We start from the raw sequence: 13,805 nt of genomic DNA, 5'->3' as shown, positions 1-13,805 counted from the left end.
GCATTTTGATGTGACGTCACATTTCTCAACCCCCCCCCCCTCGTCACACATCGTCACAAATGTCTGACCCCCCCCCCCCAGGTGCGTGACGTCATTTATGGACGGCCCCTAACCCCCCCTCCCACCTCCATGCGTACGTACTAAATGGATGGCCCCGATATGCTTGTCATTGCAATGACGTCACCCGTTTATGACGTCACCGTTGACGAAGCCACACGCCGGTCATCGAACCCCCCCCCCACCCCCATGACGTAACGAGCCCTTGTGTCATAACGTCATTTTGCCGGGGAGCGGCGTTGACGTCACAAGTGTTATTTCACAACGTCATATACTACAAGTGACGTCATTTTACGGAGGTGACGTCCTCGGAGCAACCCCCCCTCCCCACTCTCAACGGCGCCCGTGTGGACAAGCGCCACGGCGGGACGGACAATGCAGTCGATTAACATCGAGAAGCTCTTCATCTACGACAGGTAAACAGCGCCTCGTTCTCAACACTCCTCGTCACGAGGAGCCGGCAGCAGCCCCGAGTATAACGCGCGTTGACCGTGCGTACCCCCCCCCACACACACCTCCACACGGTGTTGTGTTTGCGGCCTACGGTCGAGGCCTCTCGGATGGTGGAGCCCCCCCAACCCGCCCCGGGCCCCACGTGCCCCCCCTGGCTCGTGTCCCACGATGTGGTGGGTCTGTCACTCTCGGTACCCGAAGTTCTACGCCGTGGATTCGCATCGCGGTTGGTGGTCGCCTTGGCTGTGTCTCGTCCGTCCCCCCCCCCGTGCCTTCAATCCGCACTGCGCCGATCAGCGCTGGTGAATTACAGCCAAATTAACCCCCATGACTGCTGGATACTCATCCAGCTGTGGATTGACAAATGGGGGTTGTCCGCGTTTACGATGAGACTGTGAGAGGTGATTTTAGTTTGATGAACCAGCGCCCACAACCACAGCAGCGGCTTTGGGTTTTATGGCAGCAAGAAGGAAGCGACGGCGTATCTGTCAATTCCTTATCAGTGCCCTACCTTATTACAGACCAATTCAGACTTCATTGGTCACCCCGTGGTCTTATAAATCTCAACGTTTCTCCTACAAAGTCATTCAAACGGCTGTACGTTGTAAGGACCCGAAAACTCGATTTCCCTGTACAAGAACACGGGGTAAACCGTATGGGTTGACAGCTTTGCGAAGGAGAGGTGTTAATGAAATCGCGACGCTGGTTCAAGAGAGGGGTTCCATGGTCACAGGTTCGGTGTTATCGTCGTTGCTGTGTGGGACTGAGGTTTCAGAAGCTGTACAGAGTGCCTTAAGTTACCTAAGTTGCCTATGACTGCATTAACCCGGAAAGCGCCAGATCTCGGAATGTAAAGCAGGTTTGAACTTCGATAATGCTTGTATGGGTGACCACCACAACATATTTACAGGCCGCGGGGGTAGGTAATGAACACAAGAGGGCAGTCCAGCAAAATCCATAACTGTAGTATTGCTGTAATGTACTTCTATGCTCTCATGTTTTCAAAGTCCTGCACCGACAGCATGGTGAGAATTATGGTCGCATAACCTCCACAACCCGCACGGTGTGGTAAGGGCTGCATCCAGCAGTGGATTGACAACAAGTCTGCACATTCACAAGTACAAGTTACCCACTTAACCCAGGTGACGGGGCATTCACGTGAAAATAGATTGTGTAACTAAGGTAACTGATCACTGACACTTTGCCTAAGATGAGACGTGGGATTTAAGATAATTCGTAAAGTTACGTGAGAGTTAATTGGCACATTTACAAGGGAGACTTGGAACGGAGAGTAGTTGGCCCAGGTGAGAACTCATTAGGATATGTCTTTAACTAATAGATGCAATATTTTCTATCACAGGGAGATATGATTGTAATCATGAAGGAGTGGGAATTTTAATATCTCCAGGTTTCATCATAACGTTTTAGGAATCAAAAGTACTTGAGATAAAGCTGTTCAGATAACAATAAGGCTCTCAAACCACTACATATTAAAGGTAAATCAAATACATTTTCCCAATAAGCCTAAAGATATAGGAGTTGACCACATAATTAAGAAGTTAACCAAAATGAAAATTGGGGCAAAACACTATACCGTCATATGAATTAATTTAAATAGTAGGTAAAAGGAGAAGAGAGGATGATTGGTATATTTGGTTTTGGAGAGAGGAGCTAAAGAGAAGAGATCTTTCGTCTGGAGCAAGCAGAGACGTGAAGACCTTTTGAAAACATTTGTTTATAAATTTGGACCTACAACAGTCCAAACGGAGAACTGAAAATTACACTTCCTTGATTCTTTTTCACAAAACCCAGTTTGTCCGAGTTGTCTCTGTCCTCAAATGTAATCTTAACGTGATCACAGGCTGTTGTGATGCAAGTTACATGTTAGCATTGCTGGAGAGGATAACGCTAATATCACGAAAAACAAGGCACTTAACATCAACAACTATATATTTAGGGGGTAGAACATTATTAACTGGTTCTAAGCAACAATTCCTAGAAAAGCTAAAATATTAAATTGTTACCACTGTCAATGTAATTGGCAATGTAATTTACAGTGGTAACATCAATTTACCGTAATCAGTGTAATTGGCAGTGCACTGGGAATGGGTGACAAAGTGAAACAAACAAAAAAAACAATCTTCCTGAAACTACAAAATGTATTATGGTCTGCGATTACCATATCTCATGAAAGTTTAAAATCATTCGGGGGTGATTAAATGCAAAATAAAGTGGAATATAAAATGTGTAAGAATAAAAAGAATCAAACAAACTCTGTAATAGTTGTATGATGTACTTTACACATGTATGTCTCATGGGAGTGCATGTAGGGTCAAACATGAACAATTTGCCTTTGCCAATGCGAAACAAGTCTTTATAGGTGGTGTGGATACCTATGCAGTGTTTCTCACGATTAAAATTGCCTATGTACTTGTGCTCTGCAGGCTGCCTGGTGACAGTCTCTCACTGCTGCTGTTCCTATTGTACTTGCCCTTTGGCCTGTGCCTGCTGCTCCTGCGCACGTTCATCGGCGTACATGTGTTCCTGATTGCCTCAGCGCTGCCCGACAGCCTCGTTCGGCGGTACGCAAATGACAGCATAACAACACATCGGCCCTACCTGTGGCCAGCACTAGGAATTCCTATGGCAAATGGTTTTAATTGTGTTTTAGAAAAATATGCAAAAATATTGCACTGCAATAATTTTTTTTTTTGTACTCCATAATTCGTGGTTTTATGTACTGTGTAATCCATATTTGGTGACTGCCAATTGTTAGAAATAATGCCTGCACACGAATGTATTCATCTCATTGCAGTATATTGAACAACAGCTACATTGTGATGGTGCTATACTTTATAATAAAGTACCACTGTTAATTTTTTTTATTTTCTGTATGTGTTTACAATGGGTGCGTGTGGTTTTGTGCAGGTTTATTGTGCGGGTGATGTGCTCAGTGCTGGGGCTGTTCGTGTCTCAGGATGACCCCAGGAAGCGCGACAAGACTGCTAGGGTGTTCATCTGCAACCATGTCACAGATTTTGACCACAATGTGCTCAACTTACTGTTTTCATGTGTCACTGTAAGTGCCCTCGGACAGGTTCGAGAATAATATTCTTACTCCTTGTTTTAAATGTTTACCAATTTATTGTTTTGTGTCAGCTGTAGCGCAGAAATAAAACTAGCAAACTTGTCTCGGAGGAGGATCTTAATTTCTACTCCCTCGACTTTTAAACATTGAAAAGGACATTGTACTTTTGACAACAATATGCTAGCCTGTGTTAGTAGAAAATAGGTGAAATAAAAGCTCACCATAATGGAGTGAAAGTGCAAACTGATGTGATCTTCTTTGTCTACATTGTGGACCTCTGCAGGTTTTCCGATTGAAATAGCATGTGACCCTTGACCAGCAAAATGAATTCCTCATAACATTGAAAAACATTGTCAGCTTAGGCCAGTGGACATGTCTGTATTTTGTTTGCAATATGTGATAACCACTTCCAGACAGGAACTGATGGGCTTAGCTGTTTACAGGCTTCTCAGAAGTGTTCACTCATAACACCCTCTGCTCATGCCTGTATTTATGTTCATCATAGACATATGAATTATATTCATTGCGAGTTTTATAAAAAAAAAAATTAAACACTATTTTACTCTTTACCTCCCTAACTAGCCTTTGCTGGATTCGCCAGCGACCGTGCTGACATGGGCTAGAGGCTACACGGACCTTGGTCCATCGCACCGACCCACACTGCTCTCCAGCTGCCGCAAACTCTGCTCCCAAGAGGGTAGCCCTCCTCTTCTTCTCTTCCCCGAGGAGGCCACCACTAGTGGTCAGGCAGGGCTACTCAAGTTCAGGTACATTTTGCTCCCATCTATTTTTAACTCTGCCTTGTTGCTTTTTATGACAAATTGCTCTATGTATTATTATCATCACATTCATGAGCATGATATATATTTAAACGTTCGTGTCATTATTTGATAACGATTTTAAATTTGTAAAAATTTGATGTGTTTTCGCACAGATACAAAATGTAATTAGACAAAATGTAACACACTCCAACCACATTTTAAGTGGAGTTTGCTGCGTATTCAATCTGTTTTTTGCTATGAACATCTACAGTTTCCTTCTGTTGTTTGTTGTGCGCCATTTACTGGCATGCAGCACCTGGCCTTTCAGCATAAATCCATCTGTGCAGCCAGTGGCCCTTTCCGTCGGCAGACCAGCTGTTGCCGTGGTTAGTATTGCACTTGGCAGCCATGCTGTGCCTGCCTGTGTGTTACATATCGCTGCTTGGTGTTTGGAAGAGTTCTATTTTTCAATATCATGCCATTCCAAGAAGGGCAACTTTTTTTGAAGAACTATGCCCATGTACCGTTTGCGTTTTATGCCTATGTAAATTGTTGCCTACTTTATTGAGGGAGATATTGGCACATAAAAGAAAGACAGATTGATTGATGCCTGCTGTGTTATGCATACTTGTATTTACCCTGGATACTCCTTTTAACAAACAATTATTCTGTATTTAGAGACGATGCATTTTTCAATACATAAACTTATTGTAATGCGAAATAATGTTCTTGTTTACAGAATGTGATTGGATCCTCTTGGCTTCAGGATCTGGTTTGGACATTTTTCTTGCCTTTTACGCATTACCAAGTAAGGTACTACCATTTCTTTCTATCGTATACATTTCTACTTTTCATTGCCATGAAGCTGTGGTGCATTTACATGATCACAAGTATAGGAAGCCTAGGCGCTAACATTGGGCAACACTTATGAGGATTAAATATAGTGCCTGGCTATGGAAAATATCACACTTGCCAAATAGCACATCGGATTACATAATTAAGTCATGTATGTAAATCAAAGCTAAGAGTCTATTTGTATTATTACAGTTTGTGGACATTTTCATTCAAACATAAACTATGAACTTGCAAATGATAAGTGGATGCATATATACATTGTGCGTTATATGGAAATCGCAACCTTTATAACTGCAGGGTGTCAGCTATAACTATCATTTAAATGTGTATGTTCTCTTTTGTGTAATAATGGGAAAACAACGTTTTTATTATATTTAATGAGCAATAAAGGTTGCATGCAATCTTTGGCCTAGAATTGAATATAATATGTGCACTCTTAACTACGTTGATGAAACAACTCCTGCCCATTGCCTGCTGTTTCTGTCCAATTAGGTGGCTCCCAACTGAGTCTCAACACGAGGGAGAAACGGAAGATGGCTTTGCAAAGAGAGTGCAAGAGGTATGTAGCTCCAATACCTGGTGGTCAAGTTTATTAAAAATAAAGTGAACTAACGCTTCTACGAAAGATTTTAAAATAAACTTGACAGCTGTTTTAATTAGCATCTGCTCATGTTAATTTACATCTCAGAGGGATCATCATTGTGCAAGTCAGTTACATTTAGAATTCATTCATTATATTCTTTGGTTCTTTCGGGAAAAATACCACGACGTTTCGATCGCAACACAAGCGGTTGCTGATAACGACCGCTTGTGTTGCGATCGAAACGTCGTGGTATTTTTATTCACTTTATTTATTATTGTTATTTTTTATTCTATCTACGTGACTTTACCGAAAGAACCAAAGAATATTAATTCCTGCAGTCACGAAAGTTTTAAGTCAAAATTCATTTATCAGTTTGCTTCAAACGGTATACGATATTTATCCCTTGCACAGTAATGTCATTTAATTTGATGTAATGAAGACTGTTTTATAAACAAGGGAGCAACTCAGTTGGGTTTTTAGAGCCTTTAGCATGTGCATTTAATTGTAAGAATAATAAACACAGTTTATGTAACTTGGGCAGCTTGCACTGACCCACTTTCTTAAATACACTGGTTGGGAAGATATCTTCTATTTGCTTGAACATTTAGTTTTAGTATAATTTATGTGGAAATGTATCTGCGTGTGCATGTACTTCTTGTTTGGCACGTCTCATGCTAATTGTTTCCTGTATGTGGTGCTGTCACACACAATACTCTCCTTTTTTGCTATTACATAAAAACCCAAATATATTGCATAGGTTATTGTATGCCAATATACTCGATGTTTTAAAGATGTACAGTATATCACATGACTTGAATTATAGAAAAACTATTGCTAAGTTTAAATGTTTACTATTAAACGTTTTACATGTTTTGTTTATCTGACAGAGATACTTATATATTCAGTCAAGGATCGCATATACCAGTCTACAGATAAAATGTGTCAATAGAAGATCTTACTTTAACATACGGGAATTCTAACTGCTCGCACGTCCTTTTTCGAGAACTGTACCCAATTGCCTTTTTTAACAGTGGAGTAATTTTACTGTGCCTCAGGCTGAGTTTCCATTGTGGCTTGGTTATTGTTGCAGTTGATGGCTGTGGAATTGGGTGTTGTGTCTACACCATACAGCAAAGCAGACAAAACTGAGCATGTCAAGAGACTGGCTCGTGTGTTGAGGCAAACAGGTAAACTGCAATCTTGGTTTGAAGCTTTTGTGACTGCAGGAATCCATACTCTTTGGTTCTTTCGGTAAAGTCACGTAGGTAGAAATAAAAAAAAGAAATCACGACGTTTCGATATCAACACAAGCCATCATCTTAAGGCGAAAATCGCGATAGCCGCAATGTCTGCTTCGAGCAGCACGATGTCTGCTGCCACAAGATGATGGCTTGTGTTGCTATTGAAACGTCGTGATTTCTTTTGTTTTATTTCTACCTATGTGACTTTACCGAAAGAACCAAAGAGTAATGTAAACTGCAGTTTAACACGTAGGTTTTGATGACCAATATTATCCATAATAGTGTTTTTTGGGTTAGATCGCGTAAATATAACTGTCGTTAAACCCGCTGCCACCCGACACAGCTAATGAGTAAGGTTTGTCACAAACATGTTGTGGGTTTACTCTCCAACACACCAGTGTGCTGTACTAGTAACAAATTGGCATGTTTTGTTTTCGTGACAAACATTACAAATTGGCTGTGTGGGGTGGTGGTGGGTTTAATGTCGCATTTATATTTACGCAATCTAACCTAAGACACCTCTATTATGGTGGTAAACTGCAGCTTGTCATTTGGAGACATCCCTTGTGTATTAATGTGTACCAGAGTTTAAGTGAAAGTACTTAACTATTCGATTCAAAAAAATATTTTTATGTACGTAATTGTTAATTAGTGTAAATGTCTAGCGAATTGCAAACTGTTGATTTCAGGGAAAGCTTGTTGATCTTCACATTACTACGGATATTGGTATTTTATAGTGTGTGAGTATTTTTACCTGTTTTGCAGCAGTGATGCAGATATCAATTACAAGTTTCTTCACGACATATATAAAGTCTGGTCTTAAAACATGAAGATATATAATGCTTTTTCGAATAAATATTCATATAATTTTCATACATGGCCTTATAAGATTGATGACCAAATAATTAATAAAAAAAATATTTGTCTCCATGTAAAATAAGTAGGTTTTTTTGTCCATGGGCAAAAACACACCTTCTTTTACAAATCTTTTATGAGGAAGCCACTGGAGCTATGCAATTTAAAATCTAGATTGAAACTCATTTGTTTAGAAATGTTTTTTGTGTTTAGTTTGTTGTCCTTACCCCACACCTCCGATTAGCACAGTTGGCTACGTACAGTGTGAAAGAAGTTAAAAATACTTACATACATAGCCAATGCTTTATAACAGTAACTTATATAACACTCATAAGTTAATCAATTTTGAATCTTGTTGCAGACACGAATAGCTTTGGGTAATTACCCATGATGTAATAAAGCCAAAACCCCACGTTTGTCACAATTTCGGCAAGTACTGCTTAACGAAAGTATCGGATCATAGCCATTAAAAAACTAAAATAAATAATTTCTGGTAATAAAAGCACCGTTGCAGACTGAGTTAACATTGCTGTGGGGCAGGGCCTGTGGCTGCTGGGAGGGCGAGTGGCGCACCCGTGGGGAGGACAGCCAGGCAGCAGGACACGAGAAGTGACCCCACCTTCCAGACCATGGCCCAGCGTGTCAAGGAGGTGTTGCCACACGTGCCTCTCGCTGTCATCGCCAGTGACATCGGTATGTCGCCATAGTAAACCTGAAAGCAATGCCGAGGCAGATTGTAAGGAGACCCATGTTACTAGAAGAGATGATGGTTGGCAGATGAGATAAACGATCGTGGCAATCAAAGGGGGAATGCCTGTAAACATTTCCACAGCTGAAGTGTAATGAATAAATCGGCTCCTACAGACTGAGATGGTCACAACTTTGGGAGGCTTTGATCCCTCTGTTTTTATTGTGGCTGATGACGATTATGAAAGGTTAACCATATGTTACAGTTTTCTGTTGTAGTTTTGTTTATTTAGGTATAAAACAATGCTGTGATGTTTTGTCAACCGGACTGCATTACTGTTCTTATGAATCTAATGCGTCTCGTTAATGTTAATGGTTATGCGCTTGTAATGTGCTTGTTGGATAATGCCAAAGCCATTTACATTTTTCAGGATACATTTGGATAATAATCCAGTAAATATATTTGTACATATTTCCAATCATCATCACAGTTGTCATTGATATGAATTCAAAATTTTTTTCCAGTGGAATAATTGTAATAAAATGTTGATAAAATGTTCGCTGCACAGCAGTGACAAAGTGCGTCGACACCACAATCACGAACCTGCTGGAAGGGACGGTCAAATTCACCCCCGAGGATCCACCACCGTCTGTGCCATCTGCCTCGCCACCAGCTTCTACGCCTTCACCATCTGGTGCATACAGCTCGAAAAGCTCACAGGTGAGACTCACATTTTTACATTACCCAATTATTTTCTTCTTTCACATTCGAAAATGTATGGCCTTAAGTGTTTTACACCAGAAAATGTCCTACTCCAGGTAAATAAAAAAACGATGATTTTAATTGAAACTAAGTAGTCCGTAAAAGAGATTTTAGCTTTGTTGCAGTCGCAATTTAAATTAGGAAAGTATTGTCTGACATTGTCTTGTTCTTTCTACAGTTATTGAGCCCTGTAACATCTGCCTCCCTGTTTGGTAAATCAACTGGTCAGAGGCACCTATCTTTGCAGGAGAGGAAGGCTGCACTGTATGAATATGCACGCAGGTGATTGAAAAGCGCATCACTATAAGATGGAGATGTCTGTAAAACTAACCTTGTGGGATTGTGATCTCCATATATAGCTCACACAAGCAAAATGCATTTAGTATGGATGGCTTGCATAATACCTGATGTGGCTGCACTGCTGTAAGATGTTTATATAGAATGTTGATCTTAGTCATTTTTATTGTATGCTTTGACACAGCATATTTTCTGCTGCATAAAGCTATGGTTTGCATCAGTATTTACATTGTTAAGCATATTTAGTATAATTTGCGACTACAAATTCTGAGTTCAAAGCATTAGACGCTTCATACAGAGATCATATTTCCATTGCTACTAAATATCATTGTGTAAATTATTCACCAACATTAACCATGGTCAATCCACTGCTGGATGAAGGCTGCCCCAAGCTGCTTCCATCCTTCACGATTCCACGATACAACATTCCACCCAGCACTTGGGACATGAGCTAATTTCATCACTCCATATCTTTGATAGAAGTTCTTTCGGACACGGCTCTATTTCTTTGCTGCCATTCCTTTTCTATTTATCGCGGTCATGGACAAACCTACTATTTTAAAGTTTGACATATGTCTCTAACTTGTGTTTGTTCTTTAAGTCATGTTTTCCTCTTTATGTCAATCTAATTCCAAGCATGCATCTCACAATGCTTATTTGCACACTTTACATTTATTACATTTTTTTTTATGAATGACCATGTTTCTCAACCATGTCATAGCAGGAGGTACACAATGATTACATTTTTTTTTAGAATGGTATATTACTTTTAATTACCAAGTTCAGCTTTCCAAAAGCACTCTTATCTGCTGTCATCTGTCTCTATTTGATCATATTGATTTCGGTCTGCCTTCGTTAACTCTCTTAAGTACATGTATTCCGTGTTTTACAGGTTGAAAAAATTTAATCAAACCTTTAATTGTTTTGATGAAAAAAATGCAATAGCATGAACGAAAATTATGTTCTCGTGCTTGTAAGAAATGGAAAGAAAAAAATGTAAACGGATATAAGTACAATATTGAATACGGTTTATGTTAAGTCCATGACCTAACTATTTGCCATTTTTATCAATGAGTATTAAGCATTATTAAGCAAAGCTTTTCGTAATTTTGTTTTTCAGAAAATATTTGGAGAAGAAAGACCTACAGGATTCTTGACCCATAACAATATCCGGACATTCACAACAGCTTTAATGACCTTAAGCCATTTGTTAAAAAATATCCTTGTTTCATTCATCATTTTAAATATTTTTTTCAGGCAACAATATTTAAAATCCGTGTTGCAGAAGTCTGCTATTTATTTCTTTCTTGAAAGCATATAGCTCATAAAATACGGCCTTAACTGAAAAATTGTTTACTTTGTCCAAAATCTTTAAATCCATCTACAAAAAAGAAAAACATTTTTGTAATGTGCTCTTCTTAGAAATGTGAGAACATGCTGTTGTCATATTTTTGTACTGGTGCTTTTACAGTGTATACCTTATGGGAAAGCATTTAGAACCTTAAGTTAGTTTCGTACAATAGAAGGTTCAGAAAACATAAATTTAACACGTGTGATAGTATTTAGCATCCCTTATGAAATTTGCAGTGTTCCCAGCGGCCAGTAAACTTGGTGATGAATACCTTGGACGTGATCAATAATTTGACTGCTTTCACTATCTAAAATTGCATGGTAAAGTTGTGGTTAAGCGTACATACACACTGGTTTGTGTTTAATCATCTTGCACACAACTTATAAAGATGGCCCATTAAATACATAAATATGCTGTCCATCTGGTTTGGGCAGAGGGAAGTCACTTTTTTTTGGTATGTGTCCACAGTGAGGTCAATTTCACTTTTGTATTCTGGTCTGCTCTTTTTTGTTCAAATTCCAAACTGACAAATGCGTTGATTTCTTGGGCATGGCCTTACAAATGTTGGCAGCAAACTTTTTCCTGCAGTCTGAGTTTTGTAATGTTGAATGTTTCGTGTGTACAGTACGATCTTCAGAGGTAAACAGTAAAAACCTTTACTGTTTTTAATGCAACATACCTTTACAATTCCTGAGTATTCAGGAAGTGAGTGTATCTGGTGGAGAATGTGCTTTCAAAATCCTTTATTGTGGGAGATGAGCAAAGCATTGCCATGTTAAAGCTCATGAACCATTTTTACAGTGAGGGTGAATGTCATAATTTCAGTGGGTATGTTTGAAATGTGTGCAAACCCTTGCACCTGGCATGGTGATTTAAAATAATTACAAATCAGAAGAGCAGTTGAATTTTGCTGTGGCTTGTGCATGAAAATTCGAAATTTCACAATTCATAAAAAGTGAAAAAATGGAAATTATTTGATTGTTTTTAAAGCATGCAGCTTATAAAAGGGTGTTTATAACTCTACATTGCGAGCAATAGATGAATAAAAAAAAATTCTAAAGCACCACTTGATATGCCTGAAAGGCTTTAATTTTCCATTGTTTTTGGTTGAGACTACAGTATTCACTCTGCCAGCAAATGTCACGTGTTATCTGTTGCAGTGGCTACATTGTAAAAAAAATATTTTGTAAAACAAAAGTTCAATTAAAGAATTAAACTTAACACTGGATATAAAATTATTACAGTTTAAACCCCTTCATTCGTGGATTTTTTTTCGCGGTATTCAGTTATTCTCGAGTTTTATTTGTATATACCAGGTCAAGTGTATGCGCCCCCGTCCCTCTACTATTCGCGATTTGGCAAATGGCATCGTGGCGGAGGGGTTACTTGCACAGTGGAGGATTATGGGGCCCCGTATGCGCTCCCAAGCCATTTTGTAACACAACTCAACATTCTCACGCACTGCACATTTACGTATGCATCTTAGCCGTCCTCCACTCGTTGAAGACTTGTCATACGGACGCCGAGATCCACGCGGGGACGGATAAAAACTCGACATGTTGCAAACGTTACCAGATGCATCTAACCGGCTACTCGATGAGCTATATTGGACACCTCGATGGCGCATCATTAACGTTCACGACGTTTTGTTGCGGGAAATAAAATTTATTTACAGTATTTAATGTTTTATTTTATTCTATTTTTTTGTAGTGCGCTATCTCCATTGTACAATTTAACGGTATGGATGTTATTTGTGCACAGTACAGGATTAATGTTGTGAAACATTTTCATATTCTCCCAGATGTTCAGTCGGACACGGGAACCTCTAACCCCCTTTCCCCCAAATAAACATAGTATTTACATTTGTGCAAATTTTCATGCACCTAACCCTCACGAATGTCGACCGTATTTCTTTTTTTTAAATACTTGCACAGAGCCAGTTTATGTGCAGAATATCAGCAGCCACGTTAATTGTAAGGGTCTTCCTGGTAACTTGCCAGGCCATACACAGAGAAGTCCTTCAACAACATCCTCCTTGGCCCCATGACAATGGCAGATCCCAATAATAGGCCAGCATTTCTGTCCAAGTGATGGTGCTGCAATTTATAGACCAATATCCTCAATCCCAGCCATTACATCCGCTGCAGGCATCCCTCAGGGGATGCGTCCTAGGTTCCTTATGTTTTTTCAGTCAATCGCCCCAAATCGGTCGTCTCGTCGATAGTCACGGCAAAAAAAGCCTCTATCGCACCTATGCCGATAACACATTCCTGCGGAGGGAGCTGGTAGTAACGTTGGGTTGCTCGGTCAATGGCCAGGGTCAATGGCGGCGTGGTGTATTCCGCAAATATGGCCGACTGTAAGGGCGGGCACAAGCCGGCGTGAGTAGGTTAAACGTTGAGTTTTATAAGGGCACCACGGGGTGACCAGCCCCTCCCCACCCAGCCCCTCCCCTCCCAGCCCCTCCCCACCCTCCCCTCCCAGCCCCACCCTTCCACCCAGCCCAACCCTCCCCACCCAGCCCCACCCCACCAGGCTGGGTGGGGAGGGGCTGGTCACCCCGTGGTGCCCTTATAAAACTCAACGTTTAACCTACTCACGCCGGCTTGTGCCCGCCCTCACAGTCGGCCATATTTGCGGAATACACCACGCCGCCGTTGACCCTGGCCATTGACCGAGCAACCCAACGTTACTACCAGCTCCCTCCGCAGGAATGTGTTATTGGTCACGAAAGCCTACGTGTTAAATTAACATTGAACTATATTTAAATGTTACCCTCTTAATGTAATTCAACATCTTCAGGCGTGATGTGCC

The 13,805-nt window shown here is 40.4% G+C and overlaps 1 protein-coding gene across 1 annotated transcript; it reads left to right on the top strand.

Moving 5' to 3' along the window:
* Positions 1 to 352: 352 nt before the first annotated feature.
* AUP1 (AUP1 lipid droplet regulating VLDL assembly factor) lies at positions 353 to 12,827 on the top strand. The gene is made up of 12 exons (XM_078861609.1): positions 353 to 473; positions 2,955 to 3,092; positions 3,439 to 3,589; positions 4,181 to 4,365; positions 4,673 to 4,745; positions 5,099 to 5,172; positions 5,707 to 5,773; positions 6,888 to 6,984; positions 8,434 to 8,586; positions 9,150 to 9,301; positions 9,522 to 9,625; positions 10,761 to 12,827. The coding sequence occupies exons 1-12, from the start codon at positions 433 to 435 to the stop codon at positions 10,795 to 10,797; spliced, it is 1,272 nt and encodes a 423-aa protein (XP_078717735.1). The 5' UTR covers positions 353 to 432; the 3' UTR covers positions 10,798 to 12,827.
* The last annotated feature ends 978 nt before the right edge of the window (positions 12,828 to 13,805 follow it).

This window comes from Lampetra fluviatilis, chromosome 12, assembly GCF_964198595.1.
Source record: "Lampetra fluviatilis chromosome 12, kcLamFluv1.1, whole genome shotgun sequence".
Lineage (NCBI taxonomy): Eukaryota > Metazoa > Chordata > Hyperoartia > Petromyzontiformes > Petromyzontidae > Lampetra > Lampetra fluviatilis.
The sequence above is the reverse complement of the archived record's forward strand: the minus strand, read 5'-3'. Positions and strand labels throughout refer to the sequence as shown.

Bases quoted from the DNA above. Each gene is read 5' to 3' on its own strand.
- AUP1 (XM_078861609.1), top strand. From the start codon at position 433: ATGCAGTCGATTAACATCGAGAAGCTCTTCATCTACGACAG. The intron at 3,093-3,438 runs GTACGCAAATGA...GGTTTTGTGCAG, and splicing joins CCCGACAGCCTCGTTCGGCG to GTTTATTGTGCGGGTGATGT. The intron at 9,626-10,760 runs GTGATTGAAAAG...TTTGTTTTTCAG, and splicing joins CTGTATGAATATGCACGCAG to AAAATATTTGGAGAAGAAAG.